The sequence below is a fragment of the Mastigoproctus giganteus genome, chromosome 11, assembly GCF_048544385.1.
Source record: "Mastigoproctus giganteus isolate SK-2022 chromosome 11, ASM4854438v1, whole genome shotgun sequence".
Taxonomy (NCBI): domain Eukaryota; kingdom Metazoa; phylum Arthropoda; class Arachnida; order Uropygi; family Thelyphonidae; genus Mastigoproctus; species Mastigoproctus giganteus.
In genome coordinates this window covers 22918909-22941646 of record NC_143585.1, presented here as the reverse complement: position 1 = coordinate 22941646, position 22738 = coordinate 22918909, and the positions used below count along the sequence as shown (strand labels likewise).

The 22738-nt window shown below is 37.3% G+C and overlaps 1 protein-coding gene across 1 annotated transcript in view; it reads right to left on the bottom strand.

The window, feature by feature from the left end:
- Positions 1 to 1198: 1198 nt before the first annotated feature.
- LOC150077777 (proton-coupled zinc antiporter SLC30A2-like) overlaps positions 1199 to 22738 on the bottom strand; it is a 119380-nt gene continuing 97840 nt past the window's right edge. The window contains exons 7-10 of the mRNA XM_090384298.1: positions 19975 to 20161; positions 18597 to 18702; positions 18277 to 18411; positions 1199 to 1550 (exon numbers count right to left, since the gene is read on the bottom strand). Coding sequence (XP_090240424.1) covers positions 1405 to 1550; positions 18277 to 18411; positions 18597 to 18702; positions 19975 to 20161 — 574 coding nt within the window. The 3' untranslated portion in view covers positions 1199 to 1404. The remainder of the gene's footprint in view (positions 1551 to 18276; positions 18412 to 18596; positions 18703 to 19974; positions 20162 to 22738) is intronic.

Sequence of the window (22738 nt, the reverse complement as noted above, 5' to 3'; positions counted from 1 at the left end):
TTCTAACATTTACATAAGTAAAAAAGGCTGCTGTTTTTCTTAACATCTTTTTCTAAAGCTCTCTTGTAATCTGCTTTCACTTGCCTAACCTCCTTTGCAACTTGATTACAGACTAGTTTATATCTAACATATGCTTCTATATGATTAATTCCTTGAATGCTTCCCATTTAGAATTTGCTGATAGTAATATCATCAGCTGGTTCCACTGTATAGCATTTAAAAACAGAGTCCACTGTAGTCATCTTTACAAAAGCAAAACTCTTCCTTTTACCTTTGATGGTAGTTACATCTTTAAGTAAATCCCACATCAATACACTGACCACTGCCACCTAGTGTTCTTTTTATCTGCAGATTCTTAATGCATGAATAATTAAGGCTGACAATTTGAAATGTCAACTTGATAGTTACCTATGAGAGGAAAGAGCATAATTTGTTTTTTCTGAATGAAGTAATGTGAAGACATTACTTTATTCATATACTTCATTCTATTTTTTTTTTTGTCTGGTGCAGCAAAAGCCTGTGGCTTCCTTGCACTACATGGCTAATACTATATGAGTAAGATAATTAGGACATCAGCAAAGAGTAATCTAATACAGAGATTACTATTTAACATTCTTCCTTTTTACCATAAACTGGATGTTGAAATGAATTTAGTGTTTATTATGTAGTATGACATTACTGTGTGGTGCTCAGGTAGTATATGCTACCAGCTATTGATCTGAAGAATCAGCAAAATTACTTCAACCATTGTGAAAAAGTCAAAACTTTTTATTGGAAATAATTGTTCTATGTACAAAATACTGCAGATCATAAATATTAAAAGTCAAACATTTAACTTTTTTTTTCTTTCCTCCAACTCAGTAGGCAGTAAGTATTTCAAAAATCTGAGTAGTAGTTAAATCAATAATAAGTAAATTCCTATGAAAACATCTTAAACATTTCAGAAATATTTGATCAGAAGATGTATATTTCAGAATCTATGTTAATATTTCAGATTAGAATTTAAAACTTTTTACAACTTTAAAATCTGTCAAGCAGTTAATTTCAATAACAACAAATACAAAGTATAAAGCTAAATTTTATCAAAATAAGCCAATAATGAATTTTTTCTTTAATCAAGATTAAAAAAAAAAAAAAAAAATGGTTGTAGTCATTGAAGTAATTCATTTGGTTAGCTTCAAGTAACAGTTTTGGCCACTTGAAACCAATTTCAAATTTTGTAGAATAAAAATGCACACTTTTTTACAATTTTGCATGTACCAATCAAGTGACACTTTCTGTCCCATCAGAAAGTGTCTTGGCATTATTGTAGAAAGTTAGGTATAAAGTTTATTGTACATCAGCCTTGCTGAGAATTTTTTTATTGGTAAAATGCATTGTCTGGACACTAAAGCGAAATGGAATTTAATCATTTGGATCTTGGCACTGGCTGCAATCTTGCATTTCTTCCTTGTATTCCTCCACTTGAATTGTCAGTTCAAATATATCAAAATTTTGTCTCAACTCTCTTGATGCTTGCCTTAATATGGCAATAGAATCTTCACCTTTTCCTAAGTTAAAAGAATTAATGATTAAATAGATTTTTCACCACGAAAGTATTTACATGAATTTATATATGAAATATACAAGAATATTTGAACAAAAATAAGTAGAAAGGTAAAAGATTATCTGAAAGAAATAAGCATAACTTGTATAGAAATACTCAAAACTATGCAGTATACACTGCAAGGACAGAATTCATGGGATACCTGGTTCCTGGGCATTCAAGCTTTGTCACCCCTACCTCTAGTGGACAAACTTGCTTGTCCCATAGCTTGGCAGGTATATGTACACTGCATTCACGTAGACTGTAATTTGATGCTAGAATGGATAAATGCAAGTTAACTGACTATGAAAGAGGGATGATAGAGGGTGCCCGAAGCATGGGTCACTCTATTGCAAAGTGGTACAGAAATTGCACTATCCCCGTTTGACAGCATCAAGAGTGTATCAGGAATACGCCATTTCTGAAATAATATCTCATCATGAACAGCACTGTGGGTAGAGAAAAGTGGTGGATGAACGTGGCTGTCGACATCTGTCTCATTGTTTCAGCCAACTAGAGAAGTGTTAGTTGTCTGATGGCACCAGGGGTACCCCCATCTCCACATTGTATTCTTTGTGAGTGACACAGAACTCTGTGGAGGCCAGAGATTTAAAGTGTGTGGGGAGTGGTCTGTTGTGTAGCATTACGTTCTGTTGTTTCTCTGACGATTTAGCCATTGGGCCCCTATTGGGACCCACCATTGCCCACGCTTTGCCACGAGGAGGCAGGTAGATTATTTAAGTACTCTGACAGGCTCCACCACCTAATTTCCAAGGATTTCAGTGGGAAGCCTAAAAAAGGGGGGATGTACACTAGAATTTTGCCAAAAGAGATTTACAAGAAAGCAGTAGAATTTAGACATTGATTAGAATTTGGCAGCACTGTTAAGGGGTGTACTTGGTTTAGTGAGAGAGGGGGGAGACTGAAGACTGGAGGAAAAACAGACAGAAGAATAGGGACGATAGAGCAGGCATCCCCAAAGAGGTCAGTAGAGACGAGCCCCACCAGGCAAAGTATGGGGGGCAGGGAAGAGAAGAGAAGACTGTCTCCCCCCTACCTGGGGATGGGATTTTAACAGGAACCAGGTTAGTACCCAGTTCAGATCCCCAATGGTGTCAGCAGCAAAGCTGCAGTATGTCTTCGTCGGTGTCAACTCCATGTAGTGTCAAATCTGGTAGGAAGGTCAAACTGCCCATTCTGCTCTGGGGGTAGGACATGTTAGCTGGCAGTGGGGAACCCACCAGGTGAAAGGGTGGGAGAGACATTACTTCATTCATAATCTGCATTTGCTCTACTTGCATTCTATTTTTTTATACTTTTTTCTTATATTTTTCCATGTTTTATATATATGTTTTTTTTTCTTTTTCTTTTACTCTCATCTTTTTCTCACACACCAGGGGGGGAATGCAATGATGTGTAGCGTAAATTTAAATACTAATTAAAACTAGGGTTTGTGTTCTTTTTCTCTCACACTTCCATTCATTCTTCTGGCTTGCATTTCATTTATTCAAATCTTGCTTTCTGCACTGCCCTCTCTGGGTACCTCAACTTACTGTTATTCTTCAGTTGTGGTGCAGGCCTAGGGGAGAATGCAGTGTTTGTGTTGTTAGTAAATGTTTATTAGTATATATAAAGTAATGTAGGTTATTTTTAACTTTGTATTCCTTTGGCCAATTACATTTGCTCTTCCATATATTCCCATTCACTCTTTCTTTCTGCAAAACTATCATTTATTCCCTTTTACCATAATTCCTAGTTCACTCAGTGCCCAGCAGGTTAGTTTTGCCTTTAGGGAGCCGTGACCTGTCAATATAAATGATGCAAGTCCATGGGCAAATCACTTAGGTGGTTTTAGGCTAACAATTACCACCCGTGGCAGAAACCTTTTGGGAACCAGACCTCTGGTTTCCTGCTCCCACTTTGTTTGCCATAGATCATGGAGCTTTGTGGCTATTCTTTTTCTTTCAGCATTGAAGGTGTTGGTTGTATCAAGGGCTATCTCCAGAAATTCTGTGATATGCCTTTTTAAATCTATAATATAAGCCTCTTTTGGCTACTTCCAGGTAAAGTGGGAGAGCTCCAATCAGCTGTTGTTGTTATTTGGTTTTTAGGGGCATTATCAACTAAGGCCATATTGCTCCGGGGATATGTGGTGGTCATTCCCTGACCTTTCCTCATCCTCCCTATTTGGTGGTCACGGGCTCGAACCCCGGTCTAATCAAGAAGCATGCGCTACGCACTGCTGCTCCTGCCCACCGAGGTGCCCTCCAGCCAGCAACTGTAGTGCAGGTGTGCTTACTGTGTGACATGCTCTGGTAATAGTGAGTAGTATTGTCCTTTGTATCAATTCTAATTTATTCCTATTTCTTACTATGGCCAAGCGGGTGAACCACGCACCAGCTCCATAGGTGATAACAAGTAGGAACACTGCACGGTATATGATTGCCAGGGTCTTTCTTTTGAACCTCCAGTTTGCTCAACTGATCCTGGCAATCATACCTGCAAAATTTCTCACTTTCTTTGCCAAGCAGATCAAGTAGATGGGGATAAAAAGCTAATTTCGAATAAAAAACCACTCCAAGATATTTTAGTTCTGTTACCATTTTTATAGTGGTGTTAATTTTGATTTGTGGACGTCTTATGTCCAAATTGCCTTTTAGAAGTATGTTTGGTTTTTTCAGGCGATATTTTGAGCATGTGCATCTACAAAGGCCAGGCTTTCCACAGGGCCCTGATCCAAGGCCAGAAAGTAGTCCAGAACAATGTTCCAGAAGAAAGGGCCAAGGATTGAACCCTGCGGGCAGACTTTATTCACAGAGCGTGTCAATTCCTGGAACCTTGTGCGTACTGAGACACTTCTGTCTGTAAGGTAGCTGTTTATTACCTTAGAGGTTTTGTGTGGCATTTGCCTGGCGGAGTCTCCTAAGGACACTAGGCCACCAGAGAGTCAAATGCCCAAGCACAGATTTCTCCTGAGTTTTTAATTGTTGTCAGTAGGTGGTACATGGCATTCTCCATAGAGTTGCCCTGCTTAAAACCATACTGATTGTTGGAATGTAAACCTGTTTCTGTGTAATATTGAACTAATCTGAAAGTAATATTGAACTAATCTGAACTAATCAAACAGTACAAGGATCCTCAGTTGATATAAAAACTTACAGCATAAAGGTGAATTAAGTTATGCTAAGAATTATATTATGGTCATGAAATTTAAACAGATGAAGTTTAATTTTGAATTACTTCAGATAGCAAGTTTCTTTATAAATTGAAGGAAATATCCACTATAATATTCTGTCAATCGGTATGCTGATGCAAAATGCTTTTCAAGAGACCTAGCATTACTTTTTTTGGACATCACAAATATATTTCAGTAAATCTCATTATTCAAACACTAATACTCATTATATGATATCCTTTATAAGTATATTAGTTTATTGTTATATTTAAGTATATAACAATTTTCATTGTTACATTGTTATGTAAGAGTAATGTCTGCTTTCTCCATAACAATGAAACTTGCTCAAAAAAAAAATTTGCATGGCTATCCCACATGGTGGCAGACTTTCAGCTATACCCTACCCCCTTTGCTTTTTCTAACATTATCTTTAAATTTCTGCCATAATTGCTCCTTAAAAACCTGTTTATCAGCCTGTTTGGATACAAAAATACAAGGCTTCTCATGAAGAGAAGATTCACTTATAACCAATAATAATATAACCTCATGGATAATCAACAAGTCGAAAAAATAGCAAAAGATTAATTTCTAGCTGTTTTATGGAAAGTTTATAGAACCAAGATTATGTGCATCATTATGGTACTCTATTAAAAATAAAAAAAGTAAAATTACAGTTATTAGAAAGTCATAACAGGTAAAAATTAAGATATGGATAGTCATATCATTAGTGATAGATTGAGAAAGTTGATATAAGTGTAAGTTATTTTGTCACATTAAAAATATGCTACTGGTACAATAATTACTGCCACACCTCTGACTAATATTAGCATTAGCATTAGTAGAGGCATTTGATGCAAGAAAGCAAGCTTATGCAGCATCAGCCATAAAAAAAAAAAAACCCACTTCCACTTCACCCCTCTGTTCGTTCAAAATACCTGTCCAGCTGAGCCTTAAACTTATTTAGGCTATCAACCTCCACCACAAGGGATGGCAGTCTATTCCACCAACCAACCACCCACTGGCTAAAGGCAAATTTCCGCACGTCTATCCTACATCTGTCTTTCCTCAATTTGAATTTATGCCCTCTCAGGTGATTTTCCTGAGCTAGAGGAAGAATCCCATCAGCATTGAGCATGCTTAAACCATTCAAGGCTTTATACACCTCTATCAGATCACCTCGCTGGTGCCTAGTCTCCAGACACTGTAATTTGCAAAACTTAAGCCTTTCTTCGTAAGAGCACCCCTTTGTTCCACTCACTAATCTTGTTGCCCTTCTCTGTACTCGTTCCAGCAGCTCTACATCCTTCTTGAAATGAGGCCTCCAGACCTGTATACAGTACTCTAGGTGTGGCCTGACCATTGCCTTATACAATGGAATAATCACCTCCTTATCCCTGCTGGAAAAATTCCTGTATATCATTGACAATACTCCATGAGCTACTCTTGCAGCCCATCTGCACTGCTCAGAGAACTTCATATCTGCCTGCACAATCACCCCCAAGTCCCTTTCATTCTCTACCACTGTCAGTGTAGTACCACAGAGTTGATACGTTGCTCTGGGGTTGCTTTTTCCCATGTGTAGTACTTTACATTTGTCAATGTTAAACTTCATTTGCCACCTCTCAGCCCATCTGCTCAACCTTTCCAGATCCTGTTGCAGCAGCATAGTGTCAGTAGTGTCCTTGACAACCCTGCCAACCTTTGTATCATCTGCAAACTTGGACATTAAGCTTGATATACCATCATCAATATCATTTATAAATACAGAAAACAATAATGGACCCAGCCCTGAGGGACTCCACTAATAACATTAGTCCACGATGAGCAGTGTCCATTGATTACCACTCTCTGTCTTCTCCCCCTCAACCACCCCTTTATCCATAGCAGCAATTTGCCTCCAATGTCACACTGCTCCAATTTGTGTAGCAGTCTTCCATGTGCAACAGTATCAAAAGCCTTTCTAAGATCCAAGTATATAATATCAAAGTTATTCCCTGCATCCAGTTCTTTTGTGACTGCATCATAGTATCCAATCAAGTTGGTCAGGCAAGACTTCCCCTTAACAAAACCATGCTGTGTCTGAGCTATAACTGAAGTCTTGTCTAAATGATCCTGCAGTGCTTCTTTAACCAGTGCCTCCATTAATTTTCCTGGAACAGAAGTTAAGCTCACAGGTCTATAATTACTTGTGTCAGCCTTTGATCCTCCTTTGTGAAATGGGGTCACATTTGCACATTTCCAGTCTATGGGTACCTCCCCTGAGTCCAAGGAAGCTCTCATAATTATGGCTAAGGGTTTGCTTACCTCCTTTGCTGCCTCCTTTAATATAACTGGATAGATCCCATCCACCCCGGGTGCCTTTCTTGTGTTTATCTTCAACAGTTTCTCCTCCACTTTACTCCCAGTTATTTCAAGATTCTGTAGCTTACTGCTAGAGTTGAATACACCTCTGGCATTCCCCTTGCTGAATAACTCCTCATGTGTGAATGTCGATGCAAAATATTCATTTAGTTTGTTAGCTACCTGAGCAGGATCATCAACAGTTGACCCATCAATATCAAGTGGACCAATCTGATTCATCCCCTTCCTTCTAGAGTTTACATAAGTAAAGAACTCTTTGCTGTTTTTCTTTGCATCCCTTGCCAAGGATTTCTCGTAATCTGCCTTCGGCTGCCTAACCTCCTTTGTAACTTGGTTGCATATCAAGTTGCATCTATCATAGGCTTCTGTGTCATGTGTTAATTTGTAAGTATCCCATGCATTTTTCTTCTCTGCCATATGCCTCATTAGTTCATCTGACATCCATTTTGGCCTAAACCTTGAACAATATTTCTTAGTTGGTATGTAAAGCCTAGTAGCTTCCAAGATAAGTTCTTTGAATGCTTCCCATTTTGAATTTGCTGTTGGTAACATCAGTTGGTCCCACTGTATAGAATTTAAATACTGTCTCAGTCCATCGTAGTCGCCTTTATGGAAGCAATAACCCTTCCCTTTACCCCTAATGGTAGTTACCATTTTGAGTAAATCCCACTTCAGCACACTGTGATCACTGCCACCTAGTGGTTCATTTATCTGCAGATTCTTAATGCATGAAGAATCACTGCTGATAATCAAATCAAGAGTATTACTCCCTCTAGTTGCTCCCGAACATGCTGATGTAGAAAACAATCATCCAATAAATCCACAAAAGCCCTGCTAGTGTGTGAGTAACCAGCCCCCAAATTCCAGTCAATATCTGGGAAATTAAAATCTCCCATTATAAGACTCTCTGATTTACTGGCCCACTATTTCCCTGTACAGTTCCTTATTATACTCATCAGAGTCATTAGGCCTATAGCACACTCCTACTCTCAATTTTGATCTCCCAATGCTTATGTCACACCAAACTGACTCAACACTGCACTGTCCAGCGATGTCGACTGGCTTCACTTCCTTGGTTTTTGTGTTTCTTAACTAATAGCATAACCCCTCCCCCCTTCCTATCCTGTCTATCCTTTCTGTAGACGTTGTACTCCCCAAATTGCATTTCTGCATCCCTTATATCTGTGTGACACCACGTCTCTGATATCCCAACAATATCTGCCTTTGATGTTTTGAGCAATACCTCGAATTCATCAAATTTATTTACTAAACTCCTAGCATTGGTGTACACGCAAGTATACCTGCACCTGTTTCTATTCTTAGCTACCCTAACACAACCCATGTGTTTACTTGTACCGCAATGGCTCCCAGCAGTCTCTGAAATATCCTGCATCTTGTTTTTCAGGCTTCTGCTCATTCTAATAGAAGCAGTGCAAGAATCTCTTTCACCTCTGCCAGTGGCTACTGTCAATCTATTGGTTTTTGTCTCCCCCCAAGCTAGCAGTTTTCCGACCCACCTAACACTGCCTCGATAGCATCAGCAAATATTCTTGCACCCTTTCTATTTAAGTGTATCCCATCCCTGTAGAAGCAATCTCTCCTGTTAACAAGTACAGTCCAGGCTGAAAAAAATTCTACCCCTTGAGCCTTGCACAATCTTTCCAGGGCCAAATTGATCGACAAGGCTCTCATCATATACTCCCTCCTATCGTGTCTGGGCAGAATTGCAGACACTTTCAAATTCAACCCTAATTCTCGGCTTTTGTTCAACAGTGACCTGTACTTGTTAAGTAATTCTGCCGGTCTCCTACTCTTAATATCGTTAGTGCCAACGTGTACAACTATATCACCTTTTGTGCCCTTAAAAGATGATATTCGCTCTACAACGTCATCAACCTTTGCCCCTGGCAGACATACCCTGGTCCTGTTCCACCTATCTTTTTTACAAAGCATGTTCCCCGTTTCCCTGACAATAGAGTCACCAACAACTACTAGTTCCTTCGGGACCAGCGCATTCTGCCTTGGGGGTTGTCTGTGTCACGCAATGCCCAAGTGCAAGCTCTGGCGTTGATGTGGGCAGTTGAGAGCTTGATGGGCCCCTCAATTTAGTTTCTTCGAGGGCATCCACCCTGTCCTTCAAGCTCTCATATAGGCCCACAAGAACGCCGAGTTGTTGCCTGATATCGATACACTCCTTGCATCGTGCACACACAAAGACATCCCCCTTGGCAGTATCATGTCCCGTACCCGATTGCTCTGCAAACATCAAGCAAACAGTGCATTTTATAAGGCTGTGAGTCAGAGGACAATTGCCCCCCTCAGTTCTGCTCTGAGCCACAGCGCTTCCATTAGCTTGAGCCTTTTGCTTTGCTGCTCTGGTCTGAGTCATGATTCTATTAATTTATTAATTAATTATGTTATGAATTATGTTAAATATAATTAATTATATTACGTTTGTAATCTAAGTCGTTATATGTATTTATTTAAACGTACAATTTAACTCCTAACGAAGTTCAACTAACGCTATCTAGTACGGCATACAACTATCGTATCACAATGGCGGGAAAATTACGAACAGTACCGGAGTTGAAACACGTGGAAACCTTTACCGATACTTTTATGCAATTACAAGGCCGAGTAAAGAATAATTACACCAAGTTAATCAGAAAATCACAAAATAATGTTATACTACTAAATTTAAATCAAAAGTTTTAGAAAAACGATAATTTCAAATCAATAAATAAGAAAAATCCACTTAGCGGCTTGGAACACGACCGTCTCTAGTAGCCTCGTCAGCAGCATATTTTAAATCAACCAAGAGAAGTGAAATACCAATACCTTATGAGCTTTATAAGAATTAAAAAAGCATTTAGAATGCTTAGTTTCTTTCAGTTGTTAAATGAAAGAAACTTTTTTTTCCTTGTATAGTCATTTGTGACTTTGGAAAACAATCTAAATTTAACTCCTTTAATAGTTTTAGATCTGATATTATAATAATTTAAAAGGTGAAACTTTTATTAACATTAGATAGTTGCAATTGATTTGCCCTTCTAGCACACTGCTTCATGAGGCATGTATAGATATTTTTAAGCTGAAATAAATAAGAGCATAAATTAACACTTATGACAATATTTTAAAACTATTTTTAATTACATTCTTTAAATATTGCCACTATTTCTATTTGGATTAAAAGTAATAATTCTCAACTATTTTACCATTTCAAGGAATGTTCACCACATCTGAATCACTGTTTGTTAAAAGAGCATCAGTCATTTTTCAGGCCATTTTTGATTTTATTAAATATGAAGTAGCTCTATCAATTAGTCTTAAGAGCATCAATCAAAACTATTTTAAAAAATGGTCAAGCATTAAAATTCTTGGTTTTTGTTAAAAGGGCATGAGTTATGAATAATTCCCTTTTAATAACCTGGTCTTGCACACTACCATGCACAAGACAAGCATGTGCATGGTAGTAGTCTTTTTCTCCCTAACCTGTTGCTTTGTTTAGATGTTAAATTAAATTTAGTTGTTAGTTGAATGTTTTCTACTTATCATCTAGTAAATAAACTAGATTTCTGTTTATAATTACTTAAATTTAGTATGATTGAAAGTGATTAATTGCAATAGACATTCCAAAGAGGGGGAGGAAATTCTGATGAATATATGAGGAATAAAATTAAGTGGGCTAAAATCAAAGGGCAGGCACATGTTAGTTACACAGGAATTAATGTTGAGTTTCTGTGAAACAGGTACCATTAAAATTTACCAAACTATGCTTTTTTTCAGGACAACTGTTCAGGCCAAAACAAAAATCACTTTTGCAGTATCTATTCATGTTTACAGAAATAAGTCATTTTTGGAAGGTTCAACATTTTTTCTCCATTAAAAGACAGCTTCTTACTGCATGACAGGGAATTTGGAACAATAAAAATTATATTAAGGAAACAAACAATTATATAACCTATACAAAATTTCAGAACTAGTTATGAAAAGTTGTAAGCCTAGAAAATTTAAATTTGGAATAAGTTTGTTTCATTTTATGTATTACACCAATAAAAAAAAGGTACATCACAGCTTCAAGTATATTGAAGTTTAACATTGACAAATGCAAGGTACTGTATGGGGGTAGCAGTAATCCAGAATAATGTATCAACTATGTGGTACTAGACTTAGTGTAGTGGAAAATGAAGAGGATTTGGGGATAATTGTGCAGTCTGATATGAAGTTCTCTGAGTAGTGCAGACAGGCTGCCAGGACAGCTCATGGGTTTTGTCAATGATATGCAGAAATTTTACTAGAAGGGATAAGGAGGTGATTATTCCATTGTATACAGCAATGATCAAGACATCTTGAATACTGCATACAGGTCTGGGACCCTCATTTTAGGAACCATGTAGAGCTGCTGGAATAGGTAAAGAGAAAGGCAACAAGATTTGCAAGGGGAACAAAAGGCTTCAGTTCTACAAATTACAGCATCTGGAGACTAGGTAGGCAACAGCAAGTGAATCTGTTTGTAGTGTTTAAGGCTTTGAATGGTTTGAACAAGCTCAATGCTGATGGGATTTTTCCTCTTGCCTAGACTGCATGGGGGAGGGCATAAATTCAAACTGAGAAAGGACAGTTGCAGAATAGATGTGTGGAAGTTTGCTTTTAGCCAGCAAGTGGTTGATTGTGGGAACAAACTTCATCTGTTGTTGATAGCTTAAATAAATTCAAGAACTAGATACACTATTGGAGAGGGATGGATAATTGAAATGGGAAGACTTTTTGTTCATGCTGTATAAGCTTGCTTTCTTGCATCATTAGAGGCATATGAGGCAAGAAAGGAGCTTACAACACCATCAGCAAAAAAAAAAGCCTTCCATTTCACCCATCCATTCACTCCAAAAGTTTGTCCACTTGTTCCTTGAATTTATTTAAGCTATCAAACTTCCACGACAGATGGAAGTTTGTTCCAACTACCTGCTGGTTAAAGGCAAATTTCCACATATCTATTTGACAACTGTCTTTCCTCAATTTCAGTTTATGCCCCCTCAGGTTTGAAACCTGAGCAATAGGAAGAATTCCATCAGCATTGAGCTTGCTCAATCCATTCAAGGCCTTATTCACATCAATCAGATCACCTTTAATGTGCCTGGTCTCCAGATGCTGCAATTTGCAGAACCGAGGCATTTCTTTGTAAGAGCACCCCTTTGTTCCCCCTCACCAGTCTTGTTGCTCTTCTATGTATTTTTTCTAGCAAATCTACATCTTTCCTAGAAAAAGGCTTCCAGAGCAGTAAGCAATACTTAAGGTGTGGCCTGACCATTGCCTTATACAAGGGGATAATCAACTCCGTATCCCTGCTAGCAAAATTCTTGTATATCACTGACATGACTCCATGACCTGCTCTGGCAGCATGTCTGCACCACTCATAAAACTTCATATCTAACTGCACAATTACCCCCATGTCTCTTTCATTCTCCACTACCCTGAGTGTAACACCATACAGTTGGTACTTTCTCTGAGGTTACTTCAGTGACAACTTCAGTTGCCACTTCTCAGCCCATCTGCCAAATTTTCTAGATCCTGTTGCAGTAGCACACTACCATTACGGTCATTAACAATTCTGACAACCTTTGTATCATCTGCAAACTTTGACATTAAGCTTGATATACATGAATCAATATCATTGATAAATATAAAAAACAACAACAAATGGCCCAACACCAAACCCTGGGGGACTCCACTAATAACATTAGTCTACAAAGAGTAGTGCCCATTGATTATCACTGTCTTCTCTCACCCCACCATCCTTTTATCCATTGTAGCAATTTGCCCTTAATGTGATACTGTTCCACTTTGTACAGAGGTTTTCCATGTGCAAGAGTATAATTTTTAATGTTCACAGCTCTAGCTGGCTTCCATTTTCTAGTCACACCGACCCAGCTGGTCGAGATGCTGATGCTTTTGCAATTACTAATGACCTTGCACAGATTGTTCATTTACCTACAAGAATACCAGACAATCCTAATCATACAGCCAACAAGCTTTATCTTTTTCTCACAAACAACCCTTCTAAGTACATGGTCGAAGTGAGAGGTCCTTTAGGCACTTCAGATCACAACTTGGTGATTGTCTCTTCTCCAATGGAGCCTTTATCTCATGGCTATTCCCAACCTCATGTTGTTTGGCATTACAAGAATGCAAAATGGGATGACCTGCGAGATTTATTTTCTTCTTTTTCTTGGTCGGATTACTGTTTCAAAACTTCTGATAGCAACATTTGCTCAAATTGTGTCAGTGAAATTATTCTTGCAGGAATGGAATCTTTTATCCAACACTCCACTTTAAAATCTTGTCCTTTATCTAAACCTTGGTTTTCCAATAAGTGTGCTAAGGCTGTTCAAGAGAAGAATGTTGCATATTGTAATTGGCTTGTTTCTAATTCTTCAGTTTCATTTTCTGCCTACACCAAAGCTTGCAACAATTGTGAAGCAGTTATTAATCAGTCCAAACTAGAGTTTGAACAGGCTAACAGTAGAAAACTTGCTTCTTGCCCTAATGGTAGCCAAGCATTCTGTCTCTTGCCAAAGCTATTGGCCCCAACTTTTGCCCATCTCTATCCAAACCAGATGGTTCTGTTGTCACTTCAGCCAAGGATAAAGCTGACCTGCTAGCATCCCATTTTTCTTCCAGCTCATGTATTAATGAGCTTGGTAAAACACCTCCCACCATTCCCAACACGCTCCATTCAATGCCTCCTGAGGTCTTCTGTCAAAAGGATATTGATGAATCTTGATGCTAAGAAAGCTTCAGGTCCTGTTGGTATTTCTCCACTTGTTCTCAAAACCTGTGCTCCTGAACTTACTCCTATTCTTTGCCACCTTTTTTCACTTTCTTATTCCAAAGGTGTTTTTCCTTCTGCTTGGAAATTTGCTCATATCCAACCAGTTCCTAAAATGGGTGACAAATCACTCCCATCCAATTATCATCCCATTGCAATTACTTCTACTCTTTCTAAAAGAATGGAGAAATCAATTAACCGCCAACTCTTAAACTACCTAGAAACCTGTCTGATCAACGATTGCCAGTATCGATTCCATTAGTGTCGATCCACTGGTGATATTCTGGCTTATGTTACTCATTTATAGACTAATTCAATGGAAAGGTTCAGTGAAACACAAGTAGTTGCTCTTGACATCTCAAAGGCTTTCAATTGTGTTTGGCATAAAGGTCTTCTAAACAAGCTTCCATCTTATGGTTTGCCAACTGTTTTTAGTAATTGGTATCCAGTTTTCTCTGATTGCTCACTGAGGGTGATGGTAGATGGCTCTGTCTTCTAACTTCTCCACTAATGCTGGTATCCCCCAAGGTTCAGTTCTTTCTCCTACTCTTTTCCTCTTGTATATTAATGACCTTCTTCCATTGACTGGAAATCCTATCCATAATTTTGCCGATGATAGCACATTGCATTCTACTTTCCATTTTGAGAACCCTGCCCTGCTCAATCAGCTTCAACTTCTTGAAAATCTGCTACCAATTCCTTAAATGCCGATCTTCAGGTAATTCTCCAGTGGGGCAAAGACAACTTAATTGATTTCAACCCTTCTAAAACTCAGTCTTGCCTTATATCTCGCAAAAAGGATTCTTCTGCTCCTATGCTTATCTTTAGTGACACTCCGATGTCTAGGCAAAATGATATCTCTCTTTTGGGGATTACCCTGACTTCTAATCTCTTGGCACAAGCACATTACAAATATTGCTTCCTCTGCATCTAAAACACTTGGTTTTCTCTTTCGCTCTCGGCGTTACTTTTCTTCCAACCAGCTGCTCACTCTGTATAAATTGCAAATCCGCCCTGCCATGGAATATTGTTCCCACATCTGGGGTGATGCTCCCAAAACATCTCTCAGGCTTCTTGATTCCATTCAGAAGAGAGCAGTTAGGTTAATTAATGATTCATCTCTAACAGTCTCCACTCGCTGTCTCATAGACTTACTGTTTCTGCTGCATGCCTTTTCTACAGATACTTCCATGGGCACTGTTCTTCTGAATTGGCTTTATAATTCCCGCTCTCTCTTTAAAAACGGTCCGAACACATGCCGCCATCATCCAACGTTAATTTACTATCCAACTTAAAACTCACAGAACCAATTTTTCATCTTCCTCGTTTATTCATTCAACTGCCATTTTCTGGAAAAACCTTCCTTCATACATATTTCCTGAAAATGACAGTCTACAGAAGTTCAAGTCCAATGTCAACAAATATCTTCTTTCATCTTCAACCTCCAACCAAAGCACGGTACTGAGTACTATAGGTTCTAACACCTCTCTTGTTTGGGGTTTACATTTAAAAAAAAACCCATTTCTGAAATCCGGATATATGATATCAAAATTATTTTTTTGCATCCAGTTCCTTTGTGACCACATCATAGTATCTAATCAAATTGGTCAGACAAGACTTCCCCTTAACAAACCCATGCTGTATCTGAATTATTACTGCAGTCTTGTCTAGATGATCCTGAACTGCTTCTTTAACCTGTGACTCCATTATTTTCCTGACAACAGAAATTAAACTAACAGGTCTGTAATTATTCGTGTTGCCCTTTAATCCACTTTGTGAATTGGAGATACATTTGCACATCTCCAGTCCATGAGGACCTCCCCTGAATCCAATGATGCTCTCAAAATTATGGCTAAGGGTTTGCTTAATTCCTTTGGGGCACCTCCGTAGCCAGGTGGGAAGGAGCAGCAGTGCTTAGTACACGCTTCTTGATTAGGCCGGGGTTTGAGCCCGTCACCACCACCAAATAGGGAGGATGCGGAAAGGTCAGGGAATGACCACTGCATATCCCGGAGCAATATGGCCTTAGTTGCTAATGCTCCTAAAAACCAAATAACTAACTTCCTTTGCCACCTTTAATATAAGTGGATAGATCCATCCAGCCCAGATGCCTTATGTTTAAATTCAACAATCTCTTCCATTGTGCTGTCAGTTGTTACAAAATCATTTAACTCCCTGTTAGAGTTTTATAAGCTTCTGGCCTTCCCCTTCCTGAATAACACCTCATGTGTGGATGCATATGCAAAATACTCATTTTTTGGGAGTCTAAAGTCAAACCATCGATATCAATTGGACTAATCTGATTCTTTTAGAGTTTATATAAGTAAAGTCGTTGCTGTTCCTCTTTGCATCTGCTACTATTAATATAAATTAGCTCACAATTCATACATTCTTAATGAAAAATGGAAAGGAAGTTGTAGATTTACCAAACAACTCCATATCCATTAGGAGAGGTGCCCATAAATGTCTTTTGACTCATTTATGGACACCTCTCATTTTAACCAAGTGTTTAATTTTAACCAATTGTTTAATTTTTATTAAACACTTGGTTAAAATGATTAGTTACATACTTAGGCCTCTGTAGCCGAGTGGGCAGGAGCGGGAGTGCAGTAGCACCCGCTCTTTGAGTAGATCGGGGTTCAAGCCCCTGACTGCTGAATACGGTCGATCTGCCAACCCACACTGGACCAGCGTGGCAGATTATGGTCCATTTCCCTCAGCATGAATTGTTGAGGAGGCTTCCATCCTGCAGTGGGTTGATAATGGCTGCACTTTACTTTTTACATACTTAGAACATAAAATCTTTTATAAAGAGTTGTTCAACTGGCCATCTACTCCAGAGATGATGAATAAGTATTTTTTTCTTTTTATTATTATTTCATTGTATTTTTGTGTTCAAAAATTTATTTTCAAATAAATTATGTTAAATGTATTCAGCTTGTTTTCTTCCTTATCTATCAGGAAATAATTAAAAAGAATGCACTTTACATATATTATAACTAAAGAATCTTAGAGCCAAAACCTGCTACACGTTGACCGTCACTAATCCGGCAGCATTGCGACCTGTAGGATGCCAGAATTGAGTTTGCCGGATCACCAGTGATTATTTTAGTGCACATAGTTTACCCAACAGCTAACCATCTCATCCTACCTTTAACACATCGGCTGCCAAGCTAGTTAAAGAATGACTCACCAGAGGGCAAAAAATATTTAGCAAATAATTTGATTAGTAATTCTAAAATAAATATTGAACTGTCAGCACTGTCGTTTCTTCGCTTAAAAAAAGGATTTTTTTTTAATGTCGTATATATGTGGCTGACGTGGCCTAGTAGGTTACTTTATTTCTTGAGACGCCATGTCGGCCACATACATGTGATACTATTATGGCACACATATGAAAGTCATTTGTGATTAGTTTATTGCATGTGCAGCGAGCACTGCAATAAAACTAATTGCAATAAAATAAACTCTCAAACGTCGCAATAAGTTTGTCAGTATTGTTTTTGTGAAAACAAGTTCATTAGTGCACTGTATTATCCATAATATTGTGTTGTTTTTCCGCAAGTTTGTACAAGTGTTGTAAAAAAAAAACCTAAAAAGGAATGGCTAAAAGACCATTACTAAAATAAGAGGAACTGAGAGAAATTGCTGGAATTTACAACTAAGCAGAGTTAAACTTCTCACAGACACACCGCTGTTTTTTTTTTTTTTTTTCAGAAGTTCAACTTTATCTGTTATTAAGTACGGTGTTTGCACTTTACACGACAAGAGGCACTTCCTTTATGCATTGGAACTATGGCTGGGGCTAAATGTGAGCAGGTTATAATAATAAAAGCAAAAAAGTGGGAATGGCTTGCCAGTGTGAGTTCATGCCAACAGCTAATGCTGCAACCAATGCCACCAAAACAGTAGCAGCAGGTCGGTGCGCCGACCCGGGAAATTTGAAATTACACTTGCGTAAATTATGTCCGAATTAGCAGTGGAACTGGATTACCGGTGGCCAGATTAGTGATGGTCTACCTGTATTTGTTAAAAGGCCATCAGTCCACAACTTTCAAAATTCAATTAAACATAGCAATTAATGTTAAATTTTTTTAGTGGTAAATGATAAATATGCAAAGAGTAAACAGATACAAGTTACAAGTATCAGAACTTTTGAATAAGAATTTGTATTACTTAAAGTACTTTTTAATTTCACAAGAACAATCTCTTGACTAATGCCTTTTTAACAAATAGTGATTCATTTTTGTCATATACCCTGCTGTATTAATCTAATAAAGTAATATTTTATTCTTGACCAACCAAGAACATAAGATTTTACAAACTTACCAATGGCTATATGACATGCTAGAGCTGTTTTATCCATACTTAAAGACCATATACGCAACTGATGCACTTTAACAACTCCACGAATTCTAAACAGCATTTTTTGAACATCTAGAAAATTCATTCCTCTTGGCATACCTAATTCACCCAAAGTTAAAAAAAAAAGTGCAATAAAAATTAGATTTTCCACAGACAATGATCCAATATTTATACTAACAAAAAATGGCTTTTATGCACAAAATGTTCATAAATAGGTCATTGTTTAATTTTCTTTAACAAATTCAATTTTACTAGTTAATTTCAATTCTATGAAAATTTCTCACCTTCCATTAAAACATTCAGTGTTTCCCTCATGATAGCAAATGTTGTTATTAACACTAATATTGAGAAAAGAAAGGTGCAAATCGGATCAACGATTCCATATTCAGGCTGAAATAAACATATTTTGTTAAAAATATGAATTTTGTTTAATTTATAAGATATGTAAAAGAACTCAAAATATTATGCTAGCTGGCACAAAAGTATGCACTATTTCAAGAAAATAACATTCATTTTGAAAGAACTAGTAACAAAATTGTCTCAAACATTCAGAGTGAACCCTCCTGGGTAGGCTTTGAATTATAGATGCAACAGGTATAGTCCTCCGTTCCTCTGGCAGAATGGTGCAAGTGAGCCACATGTTTGTCTGGCAAATCTTCATTCTGGTTCATTCCACAGTTCAAATCAAGATTCAATTATTTTGCCACTTTTCGGTGACATTTAGTAGTGTTGTATTGTAAATTTTATATATATATATATATATATATATATGAGGTAAAAGTTAGGCAAAAGTGATAAAAATTGCTGATGTTTTTATTTTAAATATCATATTTATTTTAATTATCACATATATATATATATATATATTTTTTTTTTTTTTATTCAGTATCATTTATGGGATAATATCTGCTTTGTTTCATTCGTTTTCTAAATAGCCATCTTAAACTTCTTACTTTTTTTCCTGTAATAAAAATTGTTTATTATGTACTTTGTTTTTGCTCTATTCATTTTGGTATTTTTCCTAATTTCCTCTTCTCCTAGTTATTTGTTCAGATATGAATGTTTTGATAAACACATACATTTATGGTTATTGTCAAAAGAAAGCACTCATCTTCAAACTGTTATGCAGTATAAAATTATTAGTTTGACTGTTACTATTGTAAGTGTTCTTTCAAGTGCCTATAGCAGGTTAATTATTTATTTCCTACTCTTGCATTAAAATGCAAGAAATAAAATTAACCTGCTATAGTCAAGGGATTCAAATCTCCCAATATCAAATTACTTTCTGAATCTTTCGTTCCAGTTCCCCCCCAAGTTGTCAAAATTAGCATTCCACCATTTCTAAACAGGTCCATTAAATGGTTTGGTCCCCCCCCATTTGTTTCAATTATGACTGAAAGATTGATTATTTCATCAAATTCTCTTCATGCATATTACTAAACTAAGCAATTTTAAAAGCTTATACCACAAGAATACATTCTTCAGAATGTATTTTTCATACACTAATTAAAATATTTTCAGAGAAATATTCACTCATTTACTGCTGGTAACTTCTGTAATCATAAGAACTATTGTATAGTTCTAATGATTAGAGAACTACTGGAAACAGGTTTAAAAATATCAAATTTATAAATAATCATTAATTTTTTTCATCATGTATACCTTGAAGTAGATGATTAGTGCAGCAATAAGCACCCCTAGACTCTGGATAAAATCTCCAACAACATGGATAAAGGCTGCCCGTACATTTAGATTTTTGGTACCTTTTACATCATGTTCATGTCCATGATCTTCACTGCTATGAGAATGGCCATGAGGTATTCCACCAGCTTGAAGTGATATACCCATTCTAAGAAAATAGAGCTTTATATTAATTTTCAAATTAAATTTATATAATTTGAAACAAATCCTTTAATGATCACTTGATTTCTAATCAAAATTTAAAAAATAGAAATCCAAAAATCACTCAATAGTAGAAACACTAGAGTTGTCTAGTTTTAGATGTGCATGAGAATATGCAACATTTTTGCAAGTTGGTGATTTTTAAACTGTTTTTGTGATCACATACAGGAGTGAGTAAAGTTGAAAAACAGATTTAGCAAAACTGAAGTATCAAACGGCGAATACATTTTTACTCCATACTTTCAAGTAAAACTGAGGTAAGTAATTCCAAAAGTATTTTAAAAAAAAAAACTCGTTTATCTTAAAAAAAAATACACTCATGGACACAGGAACTAAATTCCTTCCTTCCAGCTTTCAAGGTTACAGAATGAACTACTGTGAGCAATTAGCCTATGAACTTATTTCAAATGTAATTGGCATTCATACACATGTAAAGTGTATTGAAGAGTTCACCTAATTTCCTTAAAATTATATCATGTTCTATTACTCTTCAAAGAAATGACTAAGAGTGCTTAGATACCTAGTTTATATAATAATGGAAAATAGATAATGTGATCTAACTTGAGTATATAAAGCTCATGACATCCTTATTTCTCAAATGACACATACAAGGGGATAAATATAAGTTGAAAAAAAACAAAAGTGGTTGCTGTTTGTTTATTTGGTTTTTAGGAGCATTAGGAACTAAGGCCATATTGCTCCGGGATATGCGGTGGTCATTCCCTGACCTTTCCGCATCCTCCATATTTGGTGGTGACGGGCTCAAACCCAGGTCTAATCAAGAAGCGTGTGCTACGCACTGCTGCTCCTTCCCACCTGGCTACGGAGGTGCCAAGAGTGGTTGCAAAATAGATATGGAAATTCATTTACTCAGAGAGTAAACTGCCAACCAATGTTATGAAGTGGGTAGTTCAAAAATTGCAAACTTTGGACAAATTAGCATTAGCAGAGGCATGCGGTGCAAGAAAGCAAGCTTATGCAGCATCAGCCAAAAAAAAAAGCTCAGATTTCACCCTCCACCTGTTCCAAATACCTATCCAGCTCAGCCTTAAATTTATTTTGGCTATCAACTTCCACAACAAAAGATGGAAGTCTGTTCCACCAATCAACTACCCACTGGCTAAAGGCAAACTTCTGCACATTATCCTACAACTGTCTTTCCTCACTTTAAATTTATGCCATCTCAGGTGATTATTCTCAGCAAGAGGAAGAATCCCATCAGCATTGAGCATGCTCAAACCATTCAAGGCTTTATACACCTCTATCAGATCACTCGCCAGTGCCTAGTCTCAAGACACTGTAATTTGCAAAACTTAGGCCTTTCTTCGTAAGATCAACCCTTTGTTCCATTCACTAATCTTGTTGCCCTTCTCTGTACTCATTCCAAGAGCTCCACATCCTTCTTAAAATGAGGCCTCCAGACCTGTATACAGTACTCAAGGTGTGGCCTGACCGTCACCTTATACAAGGGGATAATCATCTCCTTAACCCTGCTAGAAAAATTCCTGTATATCATTGACAAGACACCATGAGCTACTCTTGCAGACCATCTGCATTGCTTAGAAAATTTCATATCTACCTGCACAATTACCCCCAGGTCCTTTTCATTCTCTACCACTGTCAGTATAGTACCACAGAGTTGATACATTAGTCTGGGGTTATTGCTACCCATATGTAGTACTTTACATTTGTCAAAGTTAAACTTCATTTGACACCTCTCAACTTTTCTATATCCTGTTGCAGCAGCATACTGTTATTAATAGCTGTAGCAGCCTTCGTATGGTCTGCAAACTTGGACATTAAGGCTGATATACTCATCAGCCTTAATCATCAATATTATTTATAAATATTCAAATAGGCTTCTGGGGTTGGGCATATTCATAATAACTGTACAACCATACACCAACCGTTATTAAAAATATAGTGTTATGTTATAATAAAATAATTATGTAGATAAATGAAATAAATAGAATATAATTCCACCAGATAAAACTGATAAAAAGGTAACTGTCTGTACAATAAAAATGTGAAATTTTAAACTGCAAAAGAATTATTTACAATAAAACACAAGGTGATAAAAGTGCTAAAACACCATAACTTTCAGAGGCATCCACCTCCTTTTTCAACAGTGAAGTTTATTATACAGCACATCCTTAAATATCAGCAGGCTCACGGTTCTCAGCACTTGTTTCTACAGGAGCACGGGCAGTATTCTCCTCATGTACACTGGAACCGGAAATGGCTCGGGAGTGTGCCAGGAGGAACCACTCATCCCGTCTATTAATGGTATTGCTCTCAGAGGAACAAATCCACAAGCTCTCGAGCCATTTACAGTCCCAAAATTTATGTGCCCAGTCAATGATAACAGCTTCTTCTGGGGAGATTTGATGGTGCTCCTCCCAAAAATGTTCTGCCACAGCAGACTTCCCATAATCGTGGTCTTTATTGTGTTCATATGCTCCCCCAGACGATCTTTGAACCAACATCTCATTTCACCAACATAACATTCCCCACAATCCAGGCA